This window comes from Eucalyptus grandis, chromosome 7, assembly GCF_016545825.1.
Source record: "Eucalyptus grandis isolate ANBG69807.140 chromosome 7, ASM1654582v1, whole genome shotgun sequence".
NCBI classification, from domain to species: Eukaryota; Viridiplantae; Streptophyta; class Magnoliopsida; order Myrtales; family Myrtaceae; genus Eucalyptus; species Eucalyptus grandis.
In genome coordinates this window covers 46,564,950-46,590,497 of record NC_052618.1, presented here as the reverse complement: position 1 = coordinate 46,590,497, position 25,548 = coordinate 46,564,950, and the positions used below count along the sequence as shown (strand labels likewise).

At 40.2% G+C, this 25,548-nt stretch overlaps 3 protein-coding genes across 4 annotated transcripts; 1 reads left to right on the top strand and 2 right to left on the bottom strand.

Moving 5' to 3' along the window:
* Positions 1–398: 398 nt before the first annotated feature.
* On the bottom strand, positions 399–899 carry LOC104453818. Its single transcript, XM_010068443.3, has one exon. It carries the CDS (start codon positions 792–794, stop codon positions 651–653), a length of 144 nt encoding a protein of 47 aa, XP_010066745.2. The 5' UTR covers positions 795–899; the 3' UTR covers positions 399–650.
* A 2,768-nt stretch (positions 900–3,667) lies between these two features.
* Positions 3,668–9,163, bottom strand: LOC104453817 (serine/threonine-protein kinase STN7, chloroplastic). Of its 2 annotated transcripts, none has more exons than XM_010068441.3 (10): positions 8,601–9,163; positions 8,424–8,510; positions 7,980–8,102; positions 7,720–7,818; positions 7,162–7,330; positions 6,968–7,061; positions 5,709–5,802; positions 5,547–5,603; positions 4,409–4,822; positions 3,668–4,048 (listed from the first exon to the last, which is right to left on the bottom strand). In XM_010068441.3, exons 1-10 carry the CDS (start codon positions 9,033–9,035, stop codon positions 3,887–3,889), a joined length of 1,734 nt encoding a protein of 577 aa, XP_010066743.2. In that variant the 5' UTR covers positions 9,036–9,163; the 3' UTR covers positions 3,668–3,886. The 2 variants fall into 2 exon arrangements, with proteins under 2 accessions (XP_010066743.2, XP_010066744.2); XM_010068442.3 differs by having other exon boundaries at positions 7,980–8,099; positions 8,601–9,162.
* A 7,134-nt stretch (positions 9,164–16,297) lies between these two features.
* LOC104453816 (receptor-like protein 4) lies at positions 16,298–25,257 on the top strand. Its single transcript, XM_010068440.3, has 8 exons — positions 16,298–17,592; positions 18,391–18,541; positions 19,079–19,150; positions 20,080–20,148; positions 21,666–21,734; positions 22,484–22,561; positions 22,864–23,072; positions 24,711–25,257. Exons 1-8 carry the CDS (start codon positions 16,461–16,463, stop codon positions 24,815–24,817), a joined length of 1,887 nt encoding a protein of 628 aa, XP_010066742.2. The 5' UTR covers positions 16,298–16,460; the 3' UTR covers positions 24,818–25,257.
* Positions 25,258–25,548: the final 291 nt, after the last annotated feature.

Here is a 25,548-nt window from a genome sequence, read left to right as displayed (position 1 = left end):
ACTTTCGGCTGATCATTCACTCGTACCCTTCATGATGAAGCTCAATTATAGCATGGAAAGCACCAAAAAGAGACAGAAAACAAAATGATGGACAAAATGTAGGACTATGTTCACTGATGCTGATGGAAAGATGATGGCGGAGGAGCTTGGAAAGTCGAGGGCACTTGAAGATCCAAATAGTTCAGAAAATAAGGCAACTGCTCAGCTGGGACATTAGGCAAAGATTGCCCTGAAAGACCAAGGAAAGTGAATATCCAAATTGTGGAACTCTCAACGATTTGTCGAGGTTTATCAGTGCTGCAAAGTTTTGACCCATGAGCATGTGGTCAATTCACACTTTGTAAAGGGAAAAAGCTGTAGAGACCATATACCAGTAGAAGAATGAGTATGAACAATGATTGGAAGTGGAAAAAATGTGATAGAATTATAAGAGCTTTTTGATTAAGCTGAAGCTATCCGATTTACATATGTAGCTGATTAGACCAAAAGTGACACAAAACTTGCTAAGTTTTCCTTCAAAAATATCGTCGTCGCTGCTGCCATTGCCGCCATCGCTTCCACCGCCCATGCCGCTATGTACACTCCACCAAAAAATTTGGAAAAGAAGAAAAAAAAAATCCTCTGATTCCCCCTAAAAATTAAGACTTCTTTCAGTCATGCCAACAAAGGAGCATGACCACACATCTCCTGATGATGTAGAGCTTGGCCTTCTGTTCTCTGAGAGCCCCACCAAGCCCTCTGCTCGATAGCCTCCTCTTGGAGCTTCCAATGCTTGGGCTGCCCATCATCTTCATTTTTGTGCAAACTTCACAGAAGAAGAACACCAACAAGATTGATGATTTCTTGAGAGAGAGAGAGAGACTTGAGTTGTTGATTGCTTTTGGTTGCAAAGTGTGTATTTGAGGCTGGTGACTCTGGGCGATTGAGCCATTGGGTTCTTATAGGAGGCGGAGGGCTGTGGTCCCTAACCACATTGGTCTAGTAAAGAGCCAACGATGGGGCATGAAAGGGCGTGCACTTGTCCCCTAACCCACCAGACAAGCCCCATCTGGGTCCACAGCCCCAACACCATGCAAAACCCATTAAAAAAATCAATCCCAAACAAGCCCTAACGTGATCCGTATTGGTATGGTCATGCACATATTTTTCATTTCTTTTTATCACTTGGTGTCGTAGGCACCACCCACCAGCATACCGGGTCGGCCACTGTTTCCCTATACCTTAGAAAAAAATCCCATCTTTTTTCATTTTTTTATCATCAGTTGCATTCAATATGGGGTATGATGGGGGGGGGTGATGATAATGCAGCCTTGTGTCTTCATGTGCCTGGACTAGACCCCCTCTTTTTCTTCTATTTCCAATTTGTGTCACATCCTTTGTTGTTGAATTGAATCCACCTAAACAGGCAGTATGGGTCATCATCACAATCAGTTGGATCCTACACAACACTGCACACATATTCTCCCTAAATTGCTTGCAAGCTTGGGGTTGGGGCAATAATGAGGCTCATCTTGTGAAGCCATTGACTAATCCTAGAGAGGGAAAACCAGAAAAAAGAATTGACATGTGGGGACATCGAGTTGCAAGTATGTGAAACAGCAAGGTAAGTGATAATGGTATTCTAATCCGCAGGACCGTAGTCCGGAAATTATTGCATGTTCTAGGTCATAATAGAAGGAACCAATCAACCCTTCCCTACCTATTTTTCGTGACCCCCTTCAACCCGACTTGGCCACTCCTATGGATGGTGCATCTATTAATCTATTGAAAATATTGTTATGTACGGCAGTGTCACTAAACACGTAACAAACACATGTAATATTTTTATGGTGAAACCATTGCGCTCTGTCCCTCAGCTACATTTCTTCCGCAGACCATCCGTCATAAAATAATTCTACACCCTACAAAATTAAGAACAATGGTTTTCCCGTAAACAAATTAACCCGTGCACTCGATTTATTGAGTCGAATCGAATAGTCAAATTACGACAGTACATAAACTAGGGAAGAGGCGACAGACACGTACATCGTATTTCCATTTGATAACTTGTTTCGGGTTTTGCTCAGGCGAATCAAATAGTTTGATGCGCCTCATAGGGAACAGCTAGTTCCCATGGTCAAAGAAGTGGATATCAAGATTTTGACCGGCATTTTTTCCGTCAAATTGAGCCGTGCCTAAGTTAACACCTTTTCATGTGAAGAGCTCAAAGCCCAATCAGTCAGTGTTTGAGCTTATAGATGGGAATATGAAATAATTAGTTAACAAGATCAATGCAGAGAGAGAGAGAGAGAGAGAGAGCCACTTGCTTGGTCTCGTGTTCCACCCACTTTCGAACAGGACAATCTCTGCACAAAACCTCATTAAACTAAGCGAAGCTGCAAATTTTATACTGTTTTTCTCCGAACAAAGCTAAGCTGTCAATCTCGGTTTGAGTATCGGTTCTCAGTAACTTTGTTGCTTCTTCCATCCTTTTTCATCCGTGCTTTTCAGAGGGAGACATGAAGATTCTTTCTTTTGGTTTCTGTCAAGTCTCAAACTCATGAGACATACATTGTATATATTAGCTGTTCGCAGGATCTTGAAGTCATTAATGCCGGGGTGATTGTTTTTGTTTCCCTTCTACTCTGGAGTCCAATGCTTGATTTATAATAGTTCTGGACAAGGAAATAATGTTTTCACCACCACGTTCATACTCATGAGCCTTGCCAAACTCGATATTTTCATGTCAATTCATCTTTTTGCGTGAAAAAATTGTGACCCAACTTAAGGAACGATGAGATACCCATAAGAGCTTTGAAGATTGAACCATCACCGTGTGGACAAAGCTTTAATAAATTATCTCCATGGCGTCCCAGGTTTATTTTGAAGTGTTCTATGCTGGGCTCTGATGTACTGTCTGTACATAAAATATTGGGCTAGTTGTACTACAGGTCAGAGTTGCACGTGAAGTTCTCGTGATTCACAATGCCATTGCCTCTTCCAGACTCAACATTATATTACACTTTATAACTCATTCCAAGGTTTAAATCACATTGTTTATTACTACTCCATGAAAACACTGGTTTTTGGCGGGACATTAATGATAAAGACTTCTTGATCTCTTCAATCTTCCAACGGCCAATGACTTAGCATGTACGTGAGCTACGCAAATTATTCCATATTCCATATGCATAACAACGGCGCAATAGTACGGCTCAACCAGTAATACAGTTGTATCCTTACGTGCGCATCAGATATTTTGACAGAGTATGATCCGGAAGGAAGCTCGTATGAAGGTCGTTCACATGCTAAGTGCAAAGATAAATACTGTATTATTGCTGTAACAACAGATCGAAAAACATATATGCACCGTGCTTGTTCGTTGTTCCGTTCTGGACAGCCAGCAAGGTAATCGTTGGCTCATGATGGTGTACAGAAGTTGAGTCGTGAAAAGCGATCCTTGAAACTTGGAGATCCTGAATGAGCCTCCCATTGATGTGGCAAGCGAGCGCTGTCGCTAACACAAAGCATTATATGGAGTTGAGTTATGAAAAAGCGATCCTTGAGGCTTAGAGATCACTACAAAGAAAATTTAGAATGCAACCATTTGATGGTGTTCTTAGAAGCATTTGGGTTAAACCTAAAAGAAGCTGGCAAAAATGGGATGTGAGATAGCTAATAGAACATGTTAGATGAGAATACTTGATTGTATTTGATATCATTATCAACTTTATAACACTGAAAAAATGAATAGACATGAATTCAAAGCGCTCCACTTTTCTAATAAGCAAAAATTAACATCTATTTCTTTTCGACTTAGAGCATCGCTCTATTCCTTTGATATAATTACGATGGCTAGACAAAATTTACATGAAGATTAGGAAAGGTGTGCACATATTTACAAACTTCATTCCTCCCTAGGGATCCACCGGCTCCACCAGAGGCTCTTTCGGCGCTGGTTGAGCTCATCCATGCTCTCACCTAATGTTCTGATAATCTTCCTTTGGAGACGAAGAGCCGAGGCTAGAGCATTTCTTGGAGCAGTTGCCTTCTGGTTTGGTGCCATTTCCTGCACAAAAGAAGTACCCCAAGGTCTTACAGAAGATTCCCACGATTCATGGGAGGATGAAATAGAGATGTACGATATGCAAGTGTGTTCTGATCAAATTAAACCATTACCCCTTCTGTTTTCACAACTACTTGGCCTTCAGTAGACTTATTTTCTTCTTTATTTAGTCCAATTATCAATGAAATGAACTATCACGCTTACAAGTAGCTTAGTAGTATACCTCTGCGTTCAAAAAGCAGAGAAAAAGTGGAAAAGAAAGACCTTTGGCAATGGGTGAAGTGTGAGTTCTATGAATGGAGTGTCCTCAGTGTAATTTAGAAGCGAAAAACTACAGTTGCTCAGAATAGTTTAGATACTGACTCTAAGCTCCTGAAGCTGAGCTTCTGTGAAACCACCATCCTGCTCCGTCCCTGACTTAGCCATCAGCCGAATCACCCATCTGGCAGCCTCCCCATAATCCTGTTGCGTGGCTCGAAAGAGCTGCAACCTCAGTTTCTGCATGAAGGACAAAACCAATAGTCCTTCTCTATCGAAGTATGGATGAGCTAATGCTGCTTTCGCGCCAGTTCGTCGCCTTGGCTTGTAGCGAACCATTGATGTCAGAAGTTCCCATCCTATTCCACCATCTAAATCTAACAGCTTGAACCCCCGCCGTAGGTCAGGGCTGGCGCGGGGTTCTAAGGTTCTTCTCCATGCGACCAGATCATAGTCACACCTTTTGAGCTGCCGGTTGAATTGTATCAGACCACTATCGGTCCTTAATGATGGAAAAGCCTGTATGGAGAGCAGGCTGCCTTGAGTTAATGTAGCTTCTTGCATCAAACAAACCATATATACAGCATAGTAGTAGGAGATAAATCTACAGGAGTTTTAGCTATGTACCTGATACATCTGAAACTACATGCTAGTGATGTGCAGTTCTGGCTTTCAGAAATCTAGTGCCCTACCATATGACCAATTTATTTAGCCATCTCCCAAAGTCTACAATAATATACCTACTTTAAGTTATTCTTGAATCAACTGGGTGGTGCTGTAATTAGATGATACCAACACAACATTTTCCAACGTTAAACCTTGTGATTACTACAAGGTTTAAAGCATCAGCTTTTTGCAAGTCTACCATTGACAAAGCACATAACATACCCGCTGAAGTTGTGATATATAGCCATGTCATCATACTCCCTCAAGATGATATGCATGCAAAATATCACGCCCTCGCTTCAAAATGAAAATTTTGCTCAATTTTCAAGTACATTTATCTTCATTGTAGATTAGCTTCATATAGCTAAGCTAATGTCTTGTGAAAACTTGTTAAAAGTGAATCCAAGGAGGGACAAAACCAGTGGTGTGAATAAATGGTTGAAGTCATGTAGTGAGATTTCTAGGCCTCAACAATACTTGCAAGGACAAGCTGAGATCAACCATTCGAAGATAGTTTTCCCCTGGATAATATCAAATCACAACTACAAAAAGTTCCAACGCAGACATGTTAGCTCACCATTTGCAGAAAAATAAGACCAGTGCTGTAGATATCAAATCTGTCTGGCAAATTCATCTGTTTAAAGGAAAGCCATCAGAGCTAGGAAAACACTAAAATCGAAACAAAAAGAAACTTGATGCATATTAGTCAATCTTTACAGTCTCGTGGTAGATGCCCAACCTGCCATAAAACTGGGGAAAGAGCGGTAGCCACTGGAGCTGAAGGTGCAGAAGGTGTTTGTGTGCTCATAATGTATTGTTCTGGTGCGGCGTACCTAAGAAGCAACAAACCAAAGAGAATTGTCACATGTTATAAGAGGCAGAGTATCGAAGCAATCTAGGAAATCAAACGACTCACAACAACCAATAAGAGAGGCCAGAGGACGAGAAAATTCACATTATTAAAATATGGAAACCATGGCACAGCCACCACTTCAGTCAGGTATTGATTTTCAAGAAACAAACAATATTCTTTGTTTAAAGTTTAACAAAGCCATATCAATCTGTAATCTGTGCTAATATGATCATCAAAAGACATAATTACCTCCCTCATTATCTTTCTTAGAGCCCCTCGTTGTTCCTTAGAAAAATGAGGGAGATTCCTCGTGGTTTTGAGGGCAAAATGAGATAGGTAGCATAAAGGATCCACATAGCTAACTCCATTCAGTCAGAAATGTAACCAATGTTTTTGTGTCACCTTTGGCCAGAATTCAGAGGAGAAAAAACAACTTAGAAGGCATGTTGCCTCGGAAGAAAAGGAGACCCCGCATCTCCTAGTCTTTAATCTCTATGGTTGAGACAAGAGCGTATATATAGCAAACGGCAATCAAAATCTACAGCGAAGTTAAAGATGTGATCTTTGCATGTCCTATGAACATGGAAAGAATTACACTTGTATAGTATCAAAATTCTTATACAAATTTTCTTGACATGCTTGTACAATACCAGCATTCAACAGGACTTGCGCTTTTGCAGACACTTGAGATTGAAAAAGTTACGAACAATAGGTTCAGTAAAACCATTCAGAAGGGCGATCATCATGCTGTCGGCATGCAGATGATAAGCAACCCAAGCACCCTGCTCCCAAAAATTGAACCTTCAACATGTTTCAACAAATCCTAGACATTTTTGCTGGGACCTGATTGGCATGGACCATTTTACCCATTACGTCATAAAATATGTGTCTAGACATTTTTTCTGGGACCTGATTAGCATGGACCATTTTACTCCATTACATCATAAAATATGTCTCCAAGTGAAGTAATTAAATCTGCCTATACAAAACATGCATTTTCAAGATTGAAAAAGTAAAATGTAAGATGAGTTCTGACAAATTGTCGTGTATTTTTGTCAACATTGTTCTACATGCATGTCTTGTCCAGACAATCATGATCTACATGCCAATGAGATACCACATTTGCAAAATGTTAAGGATGATACCTTGGATCTAATAGAAATTCCTTTGGAATATAATTGATACCCACTCTAAGATCTGCAGCTGCTCCAAGATCAATTATCTTGAATGTACGAGAACCTACTCAATTTCAGGGTAACATGTTGTGGTGAATGAAAATATCAATTTTTTTCTAAAGAGAATAAACACAATCAAGCTGTTGTTAAAATGCTATCTATACCTTCAGAAAATATAATGTTCTGTGGTTTAATATCCCTATGCACAATGCCTGTCGAATGAAGACTGTCCAGGCAAAAGAGGATCTGTCTCATGATAGTTTGAATGATCCTATTCTCCCTTTCAATTCCTTTCGCTAAGTCCTGTACCTCCCCGAGAATCATTGTTTCTACCTGACAAGAAATTCAATCATAATTGAAGATGGTAATTGAGGACATTGACCGATCTACAAAAGTGAGGCTGAATGTAAATCTGAAACAAATAAAGCACAAAGCAATGGACAGAAGATAATAAATGAACATAATCAGGTATGACAACCATCTTCCTTTGTTGAATATCCACCCACATGACATTTGGATAAGCATCTCAGATTCCATGTTCAGTTGCCTCAATAGCCATGACATTGATTGCAAAGAAAAAAATCATCTAAACATGACTATATGCAGCACAACTTCGATTGCTTCATCCAATGCTTGAAAGAAAAATTGTCGAGCTCTAACCAAAAGTATGAGGAAATTGCAATAAATGAAGACAGTAAGAGGTGAAAGGAAGAGCTACTGACATTATAAGGGAATTCTTTGCTCTGCATCAGATCTGCAAGTGTAGATTCCCCTTCAAATCGCCATACAAGCCAATACTCTCCTCCTTTCTTTGAAGAAGTCTGGAACCATTTTCATTTTTTTTGGGAACAACTTCAGAGAGAAGATACAATGCAGAGTAGCAATGAAGCAAACTTGTAAATGGTGTTTTCTCTATCTTTATATTTCCACGTGAATTAAAAGTAAGCCCGCAATTAAGCCAAGAGTCTATATAGAGCAAAACCTCTAGAAAGCCATATACAAAATCGGCACAGCTACTAGCACAAGCTCTTCGGACGCGTTCATTCATCCAAATCTCAACCGCACCATATTCAGTAGCCTTCTTCAATACCAAGTCACCTTCCTTCAGTTCAAGAGCAAACAGCAAGAAGGAATTAATACATTGAGTTCCCGCCCACAATAGCATAAAGCCCATTTCACCTTTGCCACTGGGAAGTGTATACATGAGTCTGCACACTCGTGTGCCTGCCGGCACTTCTTAATCACCTCAAATGATAGAAAAACCCGAAAATAATTTTTCGTGATGATCAGTGAGTGATTAATAAACAAGAACACCCAACTTTGAGCCATCACGCAGCAACAACCTGAAAATTTCATACCTAGCACTTTCTTTTGGGCCCTAAGAACAGAGACTCAATATGAGGAGTCCTGTAAGAGCTATACTTACATTTGAAGAAGACTTCTTAGCCAGTGAAACCCTGTAAACCACACCAAAGGCTCCCTCGCCCAACTTCTTCCCCAGCACGAAATCATCCTGTTCGAACACAAAACCGAACTTCATTTGATCAATCACTCAAACCCCACCAAAATCGCAACTTTCTCTAATTTCCAACACCACACTGACCTTCCTGAAGGTGGGTCTGAACAATCTCTCGACAAAAGCAAGAAAAAACATGTCGAAGAACCCAGGAGCCACGCCAGGAGTCGCCCACAGGTAAGACAGAGTCCCCAGAGCCAAGACCGCACCCGGGGCCGTCAGCGTCAGGCCACTGGACTTAGGCAGCGTGCTTCGGTAGATGATGTCCCCGCACTCCATGACCGTGCAGGGAAGGCCGACGCCGACGCCCAGGAACAGGTCCTTGACCGCATCGATCAGTTCTCCGCCCGAGGCGAGAACGAGGGCCCTGGGGCTCGAGACGAGGGTCTTGAGGGGAAGCCTGACGGCGAGCTTCTTGCCCAGAAACGGGGTTGTCGTCGGATTTGAGGACGGCTTGTGGGACTGGAGCTTGATGGCGGCGGTGGCCACGCCGACTCCTCCCGATGCCGCGACGGTGGCCATGCCTGCGGGAGGCAGAGGCTGTGCGGGCGCGCGGTGCGTCTCGGTAGAGAGGACTGAGAAAGCAGGTTGCTTGCTTTGGCCAGAGAAGAAATGCTGGCTTCAAATTCAGACCACAAGTACTGATTTTTCTTCTATTTTCCTCGGGGCAATTTTGGGCGCGTAACGACAGTTATTTCGGGTAATATATGTGGAGAGGAAGAGGCGGAGCGGATGGAGGAACGTTGCACGCCACAAGCTGCGCGTTTGACGTGAAATGGATCGGGTTGGGCTTTCTGTCGCGGCCTATAATATCTTTCGGATATCGTCATCCAATGTCTTCTTTTCTTGTCTTCACGAGATGTGGCAAATTCAGCAACGCAACTCTAGTTTGTGTGAGATACGGTTTATGAACTCATTTCCAACGTTTTTGTCAGTGCATTGAGACCGTTTCTGGATGACCTGAAGAATCCGAATCAGGCCAACTTCGTACCCGGGAAGGAGAACTCGTGACAGTGTTATTGTAGTTGAGGAGATTCTTTGCCAGATGGAAAAATATCAAAGAGAACAAAAGACGCAAGGGAATGTGAGAAAGGTACCTGGACTTTTATAAGAACATCCCAGAGGAGGTCCTGCCTTCTATCATTTGTTTTCTGCTTGATGTCGTATTTCTTGACTGCGGCAGCTAGCGATGCTGGTTGATGACTTAATTTCTTTACTTCTCTATAAATCTTTCTGAGCAGGAAAGGGATGGAAGGTTTAATTCGGCTGATTTCACATTCATTATCAACAAACCAAGAGGTAAGCTGGCTGGACGGGGCGCCGATAGATAATCTCCAGTAGGACGTACTGTTTATGATCAAATACGTTAGAGAGGCAATCCGTCCAACATCCTCCAGAGCATATCAGTTAATGAAGAGCATTTCGATAACTGGAAGCATCGATTATTCTCTGACGCTCCGATGCTTCGGATGCAATTGAGGGCCGTGAATTGCATGCTATACTGATAGAATCTCAGTGGTGGGCTCTTCCTTCGAGACGACCTTAACCAAGCATTCGACAGGCCCGGAGGAACGACCCACCATCGGTCTTCTAGTCATTGAATGCTAACATCGGATACATGTTTAAGGTCAGGGGCTCAAGTCGGTCGAGCCCACGATGCTTGAATGCATGCCATAAATAGGTTCGAGCCAAAAGCTCCCGCCGTCAGGTCAGGTGTTCTCGGCAAAAGCCATTAAGGTCTTGGAACACGTACTCGGGCCCTGTGTGGACCCTGCCTAATAATCGACACCGTGCTTCTGCTTCATGCCCTTCGTTTCTTGTTGGAGATAAAAAGATCCTGTAGTTTCCAAACTCCTGCAAAATGTTCAATCCCATTCTCAGACTTCATATTTTCCAACTGGGTCTTTGAAGAAGAATTTCAAGGACTACCGAGGAACAAACGTCAATGATATTGTACTCTCTCTCTCTAATATTCTACTACTCTTTTTCCGCTTTTACTGTATGAAAAAGGGGGTCCTTTGTCACATGCCGCGGCCTGAAAGCATGCCTTAAATGCTGGCAAATTTGAAGGCGAGGTCCGTGAGATCTCTCTCCCCACTCCCAATAAGCAGCGACCACTAGGGCGAAAAAAAGTCAAATGAAATGCAAAGAAAGAGGAAAAATCTCAAATGAAGACTCAAAGTGAGTTTACTTTTTTAAATAAAAACCAAAAGTAACCGTTGTTTCGAATAAGGAGCCGAAGTGACTAATAAGTCTCAAATAAGGATCTGAGGATCTGAACTCCCCGGCCGGCGAGCATGAAACATTTCCAATCACCATAATATGGGCAATTTTGTCCCAAAAAAATAAATAGAAATTAACAAACCCCAAAACAAAACTCCAAACTCTTCACGTTCTTTTGCTCTTTATTTTTTACATTCTTTGTCCCCTCTCATTTGGAGAACCCAAATTCTCTGTTAATGGAGCTAGATCCTGGCTCCTTGAGTTCCAAAGGTACTCCCTCCCTCCCTCCCTCCTCCTCCTCCTATCTCTCTTAATTCGTGTTCCATTAACATAAAATTTCGGTACTCCAAGCAAGAGAGGACAAAGAACGGAGAAGATGAAAAGCAAAAGAAGAAAAACGTGAGAACGTGAAGAGTTTTCTTTTAGGTCAAAAAAATGTAAAGAGTTTGTGGGGTTTTCTTTTAGGGTTTATTAATTTCTATCTATATTTTTTTGGATAAAATTGCCCATATTCCGGCCATCAAAAATATCACATGCTCGCCGGCCGGTGAACATTTTGGCCGGCCATCAAGTTCAAGTATTTATTTAAGACTTATTAACCACTTCAGGTCCTTATTTAAGATAACGGTCACTTTAAGTCCTTATTTAAGAAAATATGCTTACTTTGGATCTTTATTTGAGATTTTTCCAAAGAAAGAGAAGGCAAATTAGCTTGGACTTATGCCCCATCTCGTTATCTTTTAGCCTTGCCAATCTATGCAATTCACCGCCCGACGATCGTGCTTACACGACCTCGAATCTATGCCAAGTAAGTACTTCTAGTACTGAGGCTAAGGCAAAAGTAAGGCTGGCCTACCCGAAAATAAAGGCAAAAGTTAGTAAGCAAACACGGGCTAAACGGCATTAGCAGAAATCTCGACATACACATGGGCTCATTTGGAACTAATGATCATTACCTTCTCATCGGTTGTTGAGAACTTGAGATCGTCATCATAGCATCTAGATTGGGCGAGAAAAGTTCTCGAGATTCGAATGGTCTCGAGCCTAACTCTATCGACGAATAATGATCTCAAAGGGGGACATTATTTCGTGTCCCCACGATTCATAAGTAAAGGGATACGAATTGGTTGGAGGGCTCTCTATTCGGTAATGGCGATGTCCATTAAATTCTTGGCCGACCAACCTGAGGAAGCAAAGCATAGCTGTCGCGAAATCGGGTCCGGAGGGACTCGACAGGGACCAAGGAAGGTCGAAATCGAGTACGGCTGAAAATCAATGCGTGGCCACAGGGGTCGTATTGTACGAAAACTAAAATTAAGTTTTGTAATTTGGCTGAGGTTTGTCCCTATTGCGCGTGTCCTTCGCATTATTCCTTGTGCTTGTCACGGGTGAGAGCTCACTCCCAACTACTTCGAACTGGGACAAGATTATATGACTGAAATTATTACAATTCTTTACAGGCAGTTTTTTTTACTTTACTGTTTTTGGCCAAACTCTATGCTTTTTTTTTTTTTTTTTTTTTTTTTGGTAGGTGCCAAACTCTATGCTGTTTCTGACTCAAACGATTAATTTTATTTATTTTTATACTTTTTCTTATAAGTGCACCGAAAGTCCTATAAATTATCGTGAAAGTGTAGTTAAATCTTAAAATTTTTAAAAATTGTAATCATATCCTACAACTTGTTATGAAAGTGCAATTGAATCAAATTACACGATTCAAATCATAAAACTTGTCAAGTCGGTGTAATAAAGTTATTTCATTAATTCTGTCCAATTTGACAAATGGAAAATGTAAATAAGTTTTAGAATTTCATTATACTAATTTAATAAGTTCTAGAACTTGATTGTATTTTTTGAAATTTTTAGTTATTAATTATATTTTCCTAATAAGTTATAGGTCTTTCCATGTACTTGTTCCTTTATTTTATTCCATTTTTGCATTCCGATGAGCATTCAACAAATTCTATTGCCGGCTTACGGTGCATATATAATTGAAGGAACGAGACATTTTTATTTTTATTAGTTTTCCCCTTTCGATCCATATATTTCCTTTGAATTTCATCTCTGCCCATTTGATTTAATTTGGATTCCCTTGCATTGCAGTCGGTCACGTGGAGTGAGTATTCTATTCTGCTTATTTAAAACAGGTTTCTCGGCACTATTAAGGGAGAAAACCTTCAAATAAGACGTCTCGAACGTGAATTAGCCCGCACATGTGCGATTTCCTTGTACATCGCATAGAGATTGGTCAACTAATGTTTCTAAGGCATTGCATCGGAACATTTTGTTCCTTTGTTTTTTTTTTCTTTTGTTCCCCGAAACAAAAAAGGAACATAAATTCGTTTAGTAACGTCAACTTATTTTTCTATTCCTCGAATAGAAAAGTAATCGAGGAATAGATTTGAAATAAAAACAAAAACTAAAAATGTAACTCCTTATTTCTAGGAACAATTTATAGAAATAAGCTAAATTTCATTTTTATTTTTCTTTTATTCTTCTCTCTTGCCGTGGCCACTGTAGGCCACCTCTGGCTGCTCATGGCCACCGTCAACCACCAGTGGCCGTCGACTAGTGCCGCCGACTGTTGACCAGCACTGCCATGGCCGGCGACTACCGTCGGCCACCACCGTCCTCCGATTGCCAGCCACCTCCACTATTTGCTAACCTTCGCCAACCATTGACTGCCTGCGTTGGCCACCACCGTCCTCCACCGTCGACTACCAACATCGTCCTTCGATCGCCTACGGCCATTGCTGACTGCTGCCACTCGACCGTCGACCACCACCTATCGCCGCCGCCACTGCCATCAACATTTGGCCATCTATGAGCAAGAAGAAAAAATGAAAAAATACAAAAAATTGTGGATCATATAAAACGTATTCCTGTTTTTTTTTTTTTTCTATTCCAATAGTAAAAATTTTATATAGTTACCAAACGCTTTATTTTACTCATAAATTATTCTAAATAGTAGAAATAGAAAATAACTATTTCTCGAAAGAAATTGTTCCCCATAACATAAATGTTACCATTTGTACCCTAAGCATTTGATCAATCACTCTTAGTCCGATGATTTTAATGATGGGATTTAATGCTAGCTGTTCTAACTTTGCGCAATTAGAGAAATTAATCCCTCAATTGTATTGTATTTTAATAATAATAATAATAATAATAATAATAATAATAATAATAATAATAATAATAATAATAATAATAATAATAATAATAATAATAAAGAAAGCTATCCACTTTCGAGGGAAAAAAGGTTATTAAAGTAAACTTATAAGGTACTCTGATAAATAGATAAAATCCGAAACCAATGAAGAAATGACAATTGGGCGGATAATATGCAGACATATAGGTGCCAAAAATAGGAAAATGAGGTGTTCATTCGCAAAACCCAATATAATTATGAGCCAAAACCAACCTCAAAAAGGTTTTGTATGAAATCGTGATATGGTATTCAGGATGAGTTTAAAGGTTTAATATTATGCGCCCAGCGACTCATCATAAGATTGAGAAAAGGGTATGAAGTATTTATAGAAATGGTGCTACAGTTACTAAATTTTTTGTTTGTTTCACTTGCACTCATCAAAAGTACAGGTCTAGTTGAAGCAAGAATTGTCCAATTCAAATTGACCCAATTAATTAATTTTGATCAATTTTCATGCAATACAAATCTAGTAACCCATACTCGATATGACTAATGTTAATTAAACACTTTTATAAACTAAGGTGAGAGTATGAAGTGAATGAGCACAAAATCTAGTGAAAGCAAGAGAGCGGAGAGAGTCATAGAAACAATTTTGGTCTAAGTTATGAATCCATTTAATACATACATGCCATTATAAAGTCATTTATAATCCATATATTGAAAATAACTAATGCATATAATAACTGGACCCATCAAATATGGATCTAAAATGAGTTCATGACCAATTTCAACAAATCTAGTTTCTTTATACACAAGTCCCTAATTATCCTAATTCTATGATAAATATCCAGCACCGATGGCACATAGAGCTTAAGATGATTAGTATTCAATAATCGAGACCCGATGAATACATGTTGTGATTAGTGATGAGTTTAGTGGAAGATTTAAGTAGCCAAAGTCCACCTGTTGACCATGTGACTTCCCTACGGTCTAGGCAGCCATTTTCTATGGCCCTTTTTGTTCGGCGCTTGAAGATCCCCACAAAAGGAAATTAAAAAAAAAAAAACTAAAAACGAAAAAGAGAAAAGAAAAATTCACGGTTACGTATGTCTCGGCTGTCAACCCTCGTCCCCTTCCGCCGACTCCTTTTCAATACATCCAAATTGAAATAATAATAATAATAATAAAATCGGTCCCTTCGGTTGGACTCTTTTTCTTTATTTGTTGAATATCATTATCAATATAATAATAATTATTTTATTACAAAATCGGATTCCCTTTTCTTTATTCATCCTCTTTTCTTCTTTATACCCAAACGGCTACTCTTGTACAGATCTGACGTCTCGAATGGAAACCCCCATTCTCCGGCCACCAAAAAAAAAAAAAAAAGGAAAAGGAAAGTAACATAAAAAAATTTCAATTCATTAAATTCTTCGCCATGCTTTCTAGAGTTCACGAGATGGGATGGCTGGCGTTTCTTTCCGCACTTCTTCTCTCTTTTTTCCTTTGCTTGTAGGAATGCCAGTACAGTAAAATATCATGTGAACTCAAAGTGACCATTCTTGGTGATTTTCAGTGGGTACAAAAGATTACTCGGATTTCGTTTGTCAGAAAATAACACAAGAACGGTCTCATTCACAGCTAACCCCCGCATTTAATAGGAAGATGCTTTCATTTCGAGACATTGACACTGCACATTACTCGCAAATAACGTAATCAGAATGATTATTTTTTTTCCTTTCTAAGCATTGATTAAGCCATGATGCATGGTTCATCCTAAGGCCAGACTCACATAGCTGTCATGATATTAATAGAAGAGTCGCTCTTGTATTTGAGATGGCTACTAATTATTTCTCCGTCAATTCTTTCAATTTGAAGCTCCCGTCACAATCCATAATTCATACTAGAGTCTCGAGTTGACACCGACTTTGGTAGCGTTTTCTCTCAATCACCCGAGTTCACTTAAAAGAAAAATTAAGATAAAAACCATTCTCTTAATTTTCTTCCCTACTCACTAAATAGTAAATATATGATAAAAATGGTCCTTACAATGTCAATCCTACACTTTTAATACATGTCCAACTTAAATTCTTAGAATTTACAATGCCGTGCTTTCACTAATTCAAATTTACGGATAACATCAGACACTCTCGTGCCGCCCGGGACGGCATTATAAATCGAGTTAAAGTTTATAAATCATTCGCATGAATTACCTTGAAAAGACAGATGATGTTTGTTGGGGTGGGGGGACAAACCCAATTCAAGGACTCTTAACTACAAAACTTAAGGGAGCAGTTGGGGTTGGGGTTTCACAATTTCCGAAGAAGAGCCCCCAAAAATTCCGTCCCCAAAAAAAAAAAAAAAAAAATCCCGAATCTTTCTTAACTTGACGCTCCCATCATCTTCACCTTTTTCTCACTCCCACTCTCTCTCTCTCTCCACTGTCTCCCCTGCACTTTCTCATCGCTCCCTTTCTCGCACCCCCTGCAATCCAATATCTTTTCGCCATCTCCCCGAGCAAAATTCAGTTATAGAGAGAGAAAGTTAGAGAGTTAGAGAGAGAGAGAGCCAGCATGTTCTCTCTCTTCTTCCTCCTCCTCCTCCCTCTCCTCTCCGCCTCCGCTCCCGTTCCGCACCCCTACGGCAACGTCTCGTACCACATCGACTGCGGCGGCAACTCCCCCGTCGTCGACTCCTTCAACACCACGTGGCTCCCCGACCGCTACTTCACGGGGGGCGCCGCCGCCGTCGTCTCCGAGCCCCTCCGCTTCCGGCAGCCCCAGGAGAAGACGCTCCGCTACTTCCCCCTCTCCTCCGGCAAGAAGAACTGCTACGTCCTCCCCGGCCTCCCCTCCGGCCGCTACTACCTCCGCACCTTCACCGTCTACGACAACTACGACGGCAAGTCCCACCCCCCGAGCTTTGACGCCTCCGTCGAGGGCACCATCGTCTTCAGCTGGCGCTCCCCCTGGCCCTCCCCTGACCTCGCCGGCGGCAGCGGCGCCTACTCCGACCTCTTCGCCTTCGTCCGCGACGGCGAGGCCGACGTCTGCTTCTACAGCATTGCCACCGACCCCCCCGTGATCGGATCCCTGTCGCTCGTCCAGGTCGATCCGCTGTCTTACGATTCCGCGTCCGTGGGCACCAATTTCATCCTGGTCAACTACGGGAGACTGGACTGCGGTGACGGTCAGTGGGGGCCGGGTTTCAGCGACGACGTCGACTACTTCGGCCGGTCCTGGCAGTCGGATTACAGCGCCCGGACCGCCGCCACGCGTAAAATCATCGACGCCATCTCGACCGCGAGCAGCATCGCGGGGACCAATCGGCAGCCCAATTATTTCCCCATGAAATTGTACCAGACCGCGGTGACGGTCGGTCAAATGGGGGCCCTGGAGTATGAATTGGAGGTGGACGCCAAGCTGGATTACCTGCTGTGGTTCCACTTCGCGGAGATCGATCCGGGAGTGAACAAGGCGGGCCAGAGGGTGTTCGATGTCCTGGTGAACGGAGCGAACGCGACCAGGATCGATATCTATAAGGAGGTCGGGCGATTCGCGGCTTTCGATTGGCATTACACCGTGAAGAATTTGAGCACTACTGTTTTGAATGTGAAGCTGGTGCCTGTTGTTGGTGCCCCATTGCTTAGCGGAATTGAGAACTACGCGCTGGTCCCTGCCGATCTTGCTACTGATCCTCAGCAAGGTACGCACTTGGGAGTAAATTGGTGATGATTTTGGCCGGTCTATTCGGTTTTGACTTTTCTGCTTGGGTAGATTATGTGTTGGTCAAAAGAAGACTTTGACCAAATCATTCTTCTTCTTCTTCTTCTAATTTTGATTTTTTTTTTTTTTTTTGGTGGTGTAATTTAAAGTAGAAAGCTTGCTGGATACAGTTGGATTTGGAACCGGAATTTGGGCATTTGCAGGAACCTTGAGCGGTTAACTCTTTAATACATGGGCATTGTAATGGATCTCTAGTTAGCGACTATTGGAAATGCAGTTTTTGTCTCTTTTCTCTTCAGAGAATTCACTTCAACTAACATGTCAAATAAAAAATGCTTGACTGTATAGTTGAAAGAAAATATAAAAGTACATGTCTTTTCCTTTTCAACGATCCATATCTGTGGCAATGAAATACTATTGTTCCTCCCCAACTGAAAAATGATACCAGAGATACCTTGCTTATGTATCAATAGGAAGTGCATTTAGTGTAAAAGGTCAACATTTAACTTGAAATATTACTTGTCCTTTTTAGTTGAAGCACATGATCTTCCAGGTATTCTTTTTGTAGAACGGTCTCTCTGTCACCTAATGAAATATTTCTAGTATCGATGCCTGTTTGTCAATTTTCTCTTCTAATTTCATGATAGTGGAAGATGGGAACTCTTAAATGGTTGTACTACGTATTGCCCCTCTGGAAGTAACTTTAATCTCTTGCAATCAGATGGTAATGATAACGTTTGAGGAGCGATTATTGAAAAGACTTGTTTATTATTTTCAGTGATTGCTATGAGATCATTGAAGGAGTCACTTCGTGTTCCTGATAGAATGGGTTGGAATGGTGATCCTTGTGCTCCTACAAATTGGGATGCTTGGGAGGGAGTGACATGCCATACCAACAAGGACAAAACTGCCCTTGTAATATATCAGATGTAAGCAATCGTCTATCATCTGCTTTACTTGAAACTTTTAGGAATTAAGACAATGAAGATAGCTGCAGGGGTATGCCTAGTTTCAGATTGCAAGTGTATGAAAGAAGAAATAATTGGGCTTCAAGCTGTAGTTGTTGCTTCTTTTGCTGTTACGCCAAGATAATTTTCATCACATCATGTAGATCAGTATTTAGTTAACTCAAAGATGGATCATCTACCTTAATAATAGCATGGAACTTAGAATTCTGAAACTAGGATATCTTTGTTGGTCTGTACTGTACTCCAGAAAAAGTAGGTTTGACAGATTAAGGATCAGGGCCATGACAGGGTAACCTTGGATCACGAGATCTCTATAGAAATAATTTTGTTGATAGTGCACATGCAGAAGTATAGGTGTCTCTATATTCCTTTTGCAAGCATCTCAGTTGTGTGTGTGTGTGTGTGTGTGTGTGTGTGTCTCTCTCTCTCTCTCGATACAAATTAATTTTGGTTCTTCCCATCGGGCTTTAACAATGTAATGATGCCTGCACCTTTCAGAGATCTCGGAAGTCAAGGCTTGAAGGGCTTTATAAGTGATCAAGTTGGCCTCCTGTCGAACTTGATTAGCCTGTAAGTATCAGCCATCAAATCTGCACTTTCATGGTTCCACAATTACAACTGTTGCATTACAGCAGAGAATGATGCTTCAAACATGGTCCTTTCTTGTTATTCTGTCTTCAGATGCGTTTTAAATAAGCCATTAGTTCTCTTCAGCTCATTTCTGCACTCTTAAGACTTTCAAGAAGAAGGGAATTGGTTGCTAATGCTACTAAACTAATATCTGGAAAAAATCATCTGTTATTTAGACATCATCATCTCCTTTCAACAAGACTTGATTGGCAAAATTCATTGCCCACCCACAGGATCACATTAAGTTACATCAGTCTACTTCCGAGAGAGTTGTTGGAGCTTCGTGATAAAGAGAAATTACAGATTCATGTCATTATCAGAACCTTTAATACTGCTTTTTTTTTTCCTAATTAATAAGCAGCAAGAGTATTCTGGACCAATGCATGTCTTGGTCCCTCTTTTCCCCCTCACTAGTGTTAATTCTCACATCATTGGAAGTTTCAGGCAAGAAGCTAGTACTGACAAGTGCACAAGGAATGCTTTTGGTTTGCAAACATGTTAGAATTTGCACCTACACATCGTTGTCAAAAGGCTAGAGTTATTCATTTTCCTTTTTTATCTCCTGTTATGGCACAGCCACCACTCATTTGGTTATCATCACAGCCTTCCTGCCTTTGTTGTAATCTCGGGGTTCTCATTCTCATTGTCTTACCAATATGAAGTGTTGTTCAGGGGCATTCTCTATGGAGAGAAGCAGAAAATGTTCTTATTTTTGTAACTACAAAATTGGAATATTAAACTAAACCCGGATCTCGATTTTTCCTCTCTAAATTTATTGATCTACTGTTCCTTTTCCCATTCAGATAAGGGAAACCACTGTGCTGGCATTCTCTAAAGGACATACTGATGATTTTTCTTACTGACTGCAGGAACTTAAGTTCCAATTCTTTAGGGGGTAATCTTCCATCTGGGCTTGGTCAAAAATCTCTTGTACGACTGTAAGTATTTGAAGCTTCATTAGTTTACTATGCTGTTATTTTAATAATGACTGCAAAAAGTTTTTTTAAAATCGTGAGTTTAATATTATTGCATGTAAAGCATTTATATTGTTGCTTTTATTTGTACATCGTTGTTGCTAAAATTGCACGGTACTCTCACTTGAGAAGGATTCTTTCACCTGAGACGCATTCTGGTAAGGGCCCTGCTGAAAAAATCACATGAGTAGTCAAGAGCCATGCTTTGTAGATTTTATGTGAAAATTATTAATCAAGGGTCCCACTAAGAATTCTGTGCTCTCATTGTCTCTACCATTTTCATTATAGGAACAGCTAGAAAATATGCGGGTGGAGGGCTTGACAAAAGTAGAGGTTATGAAGAAAAAAATATATCGTTCGTTTTTCACATAAAGCACAAAAGTACGCTACCAGCACTGACAAAAAGAATGAAGAGGGGGGTGTTGAGGTGCTAAAAGAGAAGAATGGGAGTTAATATCATCTGCTTGAGGATTTTTTATCTCTGGTGGAAGTTATGTAGATTATATATCAGTTAGCCATCGTGGTAGGATTGTCAGAATGGCAGGACATAAAGATTTTCCAAATAAGTGCTCAAATCTGACTCACTGGAGATGGAACCTATTTGATGCTCTACAAGTTCTAATTACTATAGAAACATGAGCGAAGTTTCAATATATCACAATTATATTTATCAGTAATCTTATGGGATATGAAAATCATCCTACTGTTCACTTCGTAGGGGAATTAGATTCCTTAGATGCGTTGGCTGTTATCAATTCTCTGTGTCTGCCAGAGACTTCTGCTTCCTCTCTGTCAAAAGACAATTAAAAGATCAGGGTAGACCCCCTGTTCTTTGTTGCATTAGTGTAGACACATAGGCTTGCACATGCGTAGTGTACTGCTGTTAGTAGACTTTTCATAATTGTTGATTGTATCTTCCCTGAAAATGCAGGTATAATGTTAAATCAGTTAATCTTAACTCAGGAAAAAAAATAACTGAAAAAACAGAAAAAGTCAGTGTAAACAGTAAGTTCAGAGGCAGCTATCTAAATATAGTGCGTCTCCAGTGGATTTATCACCTAACGGTAGACAAAATTTTTATTATTATTATGTACTGGTCATCTTAAGGTTTGATTGAGTCAACCCCTATTCAGGTCATAAAACCACTCAGTGCACCAGTGATTTTATTTTGAGTATGTCAACTATATCCTTTTCATTGTTCCCTTCTGGTGGTCTGGGTATGCATAAGGCCCATAGGTCAGCAATGCAATGGCTATATAATGTTTTGTGAGCCTGCATCTGTCACATTGAGGTTGCATTCCTCAACCATTTCTTTTTTGGTTGTTTTCTTTTTGTTTTTAGTAATCTACATAGAAGTTTTTCTTTCCTTGATATCATTTCTTTTTATAAGTGTGCATGCATACTATGCATCTTCAGAAGCAGCTTGCACCACAAAGACTGTTCAGCAAACATACCTATCTTCTGTTATTTGCATTTTGCAGGGACTTATCCAATAATCAGTTCGTGGGTTCCATTCCAGATAGTCTAACAGTGTCAAATCTGCAGCTTGTGTAAGTGTTTTCCCTTTGTTTAGTCATGGTAAAAATTAAGCATTGCTTTATTATTTGTAATATAAAGGGTGGATGCAATAATTCTATTAGCATATGAAAAATGATAGATGTTGCAATCTATCCGATTGTTGTTTTCCCTTTATTTGGTCCTGGTAAAAGTTAAGAATTGTTTTTGTATTTGTAATATAAAGGGTGGATGCAACAATGCTAATTAGCATGTGAGAATGATAGATGTCAAAATCTACCAAGTGGTACGGAACGAGTGTTGTTCATGTAGGCCTAGGAAAGCACTATGGATGCAATTCTCTTTCCTCCTTTTGCCTATCTGAAATTACAGGTGACTTTATCTAATTAAAACGTATTTTCTTCTTGTCCATATGGTGAAAAGGTGTGACTTAGTTGTTGAAGTTGAATAAGTAGGAGGATAGATTCAACAACGCAATAGATAACGGGAGTTTTTAGAAATAATGGACTTGGAAGTACCGATTTGGAGAAAAGCACCTAGCCTAAATTATTTCTGCAGGGACCCTGACATTTTTATCATTTCTAGAGGAAAATACACTTACATGAGGTTGATTAGTTTTCTCCAAAAGGCAGGATATAATGCCCTTAATTCTGTGTGTCATTGCTGTTGCTCTTGACTATTGGTTGAAATTTGTTATGTTGTGAAGATGTTATGGAAGCAAGTGGATGATTTTAAGATTCTGCAACTGCCTCATCACAATTTTTTCTTTTCTTTGATGTTCCAGGCTATTAAATGGTAACCAATTGGAGGGAAGAGTACCGGAAGAAGTCTACTCAATTGGTGTGCATGGTGGAGAAATAGAGTATGTTAACTTATAAATTGTTTTTTGCACAGTACGTTCTTGTTATCTCTTTTGACTAAGTCTTGTTTGGGAACATTTGTGATTTACATAGCTCAACAAAACTTAATGTGCATTTGGAGATGTAACAAATAGTTTCATAACAAATGTCGTGAGTCATGATTCATGTTCTGGGTCTGGAACAATGTACTATTTCCATAGTTTTCTGAAGTTTGCATCCTTTATGCCCTTTCTTATTGGTTCTCTACTATACTATCCAACTTTGTAAGTTTGATAGCTCTCTAACTTTATTCTCTGTTGTACAGCCTCTCTGATAACAAAGGCTTGTGTGGTGTACCTACTTTGCCTGCATGTCCTCTATTTTGGCAAAATGGCGGCTTGTCTACTGGTGGTAAAATTGGCATAGCCATATCGTGTCTTGTTGTATTCTCTGTGCTGCTTGTGGTGGTATACATATGCTGCATAAGAAGGGGGAGGCATGATTATGACTTTGCTCTACCTCATGAATTGATGGGTAAGTTGATGTTAGAAATCACTGTTTTGTCATCTTACAGATTTTTTCTCTTTTGCACCCCATGTTCTGCATGTTCAATCTAACCATTTTCTGACGAGAGAAAGCTGTTACTGCTTGATAGGCCTGTCTTATTAAACCAATTTATCACTATGCTTTGCACATTGTGCATGATACTCCAAATATGCTGAGGAACATACGATGGCCGCAGCTTCTGGCATAGCATTTCTGATTATGGTTATCCTGTTATATGTATTTCTTTGAGGGTAACTTCTGTTTTTGAGAATCACTATAAAGTTTAAAAGCTTAATTCTTCCAGGCTCAAGCTGAAATATTCGGTCACCCCTAAGTAAAACTAGATTCAGATAGTTTTATGGTGCTTAGTGCATGATTTGATCCTCTGCTTTCAAGGAACGAGGCATGTATATATTTGGACTTACTTCTTGTTATTGGGTAGCATGTCAACATTTTTTTTTTTTTTTTTTGGTTGAAACTACATACCAACACTAGTTACCTTAGTTTCATGGATTAATCAATTATTGCAATGTAATGATAAAGAGAAAATGAATGAGGTGTTGGCTGACTAGGATTTAAGAGTTAAATGCCCTCTAGTCGAAGCAGTAAAACTTTCATGGGCTAGGGCCCCTTGCCTTAAACTATGTCCCTGCTAATTGGTTGAGTATTGACTGCAAGAGTTAATTAAAGTTATAGCATTGTTGAAGGTGCTCAAATTAATCACTATAGTCATCGACTGACAATATGTCTGTAAATGTGTTCATCTCTGCCATCACTTAAGCATACTAAATTTAGTTCTTTCCTTTCTCTATTTACTCGAGAAATTTCAGTCCTTTTCTCATGAAAGAGAAAGGGAATTCACTGGTCAGTTGATTCTCAATTACTCAGACAATTTTGTGGGCATAGGTCCAGACTCCAGCGACAGCTAGATTATATCATATATAATCACTTATGATGTATTTCTTTCGATTCAGTTCGAGTTCTGCTCCTCACAAACATGGTTAACTTGGTCTTTGACATCAAGTCAGTCGCTTGGAATGGTCTCATAAGTGATGAGGTTTAGTTTGCATGATACACTTCACAATAGTAGCTCTGCATCTTCCATCTCATTACTAACCTTTTAGCTTGTGGGTAGGAAATCTTGTCTGTGCTCTCATCTCTTGCTTTCTAGACAATGTTCTTACCTGTAATTGGAGATGAAGCAGGTGTAGCTAACTGCTTTTGTTTGTGTAAATACATACATTAAGTCCTAAGAGCATGTAGTTATGCCTTCTTGGAGGTCCAAAAGGCTCACTTTACAATATGCACGTTATCTAATTCATGCCTGGTTGTTATGGTGTTCTTGCGTTGTTGTGAATCTCGGTATTTTTACCTCACATAACACAAGCTATGGTTAATGTTCTTTTGTGAAATTAGGGGATCTTAGCACCTAGCCACCGCTCATAAAAATCTGTACAATTGTCATTACTGTATGTTTTGACAGTCATTTTACTGGTCACGGCTGCTTAATCAATAAGTTAATCAGTTTTTCTTATCTACACTGTATTGATAATTAGTTGATGTAGATGCTTCAATTTCTGCAAGTCTTCTATTAATGCATGTTTATTGTGATTCATCCTTCTACAGCGCTCTCTGCAAAGAGAAACCGGTATCAGAGACAAAAGTCGCTAATGGTCCTAGAGATGGAAAGCCAACATGCTAAAATACTGCCATCGAATTTGAGTCCCCATTGATGGCCTGCAGTAGTAAGAACATCAATTTTGACAGAATTTTACCACAAAGGAGCATAAATGGACCTCGTCTGGTCGTGTAAATTGATTAAAAGAGATGCAAGTGGCAGCAGCGCCTATAGCAAGGTTGACTTGTAGGCCTCAGTTTGGCTTCTTCCAGACAATTTGTCTCTTCAATGGGCTCACAAGAAGTTTCAAAATCTGTACAATACATTGGATCATTGATGGAATATAGCTACATTGTATCATACCGCGATTCTGACATACGTTGAATACGTGCTGCGAATTGACAGTTCAAGTTATGTAAATGGCTTCACTTATTCGTGTCAAGTGGTTCTGATACATCACATCAATACTTAGTGTATGATTGGCTTCTAGCTGTTTTCGCCCATACTATGGGCTCTTTGGCTGAATAACGAGGGCTGGTCCATCTTTGGTGTGCTCATGTGACAATTTTGTTCTGTATTTTTTTCTGTAGGGTAGGTTCATCCACTTGTTCTTTGTTAATCAGAAAATCCTCTAATTTTGGAGTTGCCGCCTGACCAATTTTTGCACATTATGGTGGAATTTGTGGAATTATGTCTTTTTCCACAAGACTACAGTAGAATTGTGGGGTTCACCGCACTTTCTACCGACTGGCAAAACAAGGCGTTTTGGTTGCTGAACTAAGTACGTGCTTCATGTGAGTACAGTGTACTGCCCCAGATGGCTGCACATTGAAATCTCGTGTGGAT

What these genes read in the sequence shown, in the direction of transcription:
- LOC104453816 (XM_010068440.3), top strand. Translation starts at nt 16,461, where the DNA reads ATGTTCTCTCTCTTCTTCCTCCTCCTCCTCCCTCTCCTCTCCGCCTCC. An exon ending in TGCTACTGATCCTCAGCAAG is followed by an intron (nt 17,593 to 18,390) that starts GTACGCACTTGG and finishes TATTATTTTCAG; the next exon opens with TGATTGCTATGAGATCATTG. An exon ending in CAAAAATCTCTTGTACGACT is followed by an intron (nt 20,149 to 21,665) that starts GTAAGTATTTGA and finishes TGCATTTTGCAG; the next exon opens with GGACTTATCCAATAATCAGT.
- LOC104453817 (XM_010068441.3), bottom strand. Translation starts at nt 9,035, where the DNA reads ATGGCCACCGTCGCGGCATCGGGAGGAGTCGGCGTGGCCACCGCCGCC. An exon ending in TCAGACCCACCTTCAGGAAG is followed by an intron (nt 8,511 to 8,600) that starts GTCAGTGTGGTG and finishes GTGTTCGAACAG; the next exon opens with GATGATTTCGTGCTGGGGAA. An exon ending in GAACATTATATTTTCTGAAG is followed by an intron (nt 7,062 to 7,161) that starts GTATAGATAGCA and finishes GAAATTGAGTAG; the next exon opens with GTTCTCGTACATTCAAGATA.
- LOC104453818 (XM_010068443.3), bottom strand. Translation starts at nt 794, where the DNA reads ATGAAGATGATGGGCAGCCCAAGCATTGGAAGCTCCAAGAGGAGGCTA.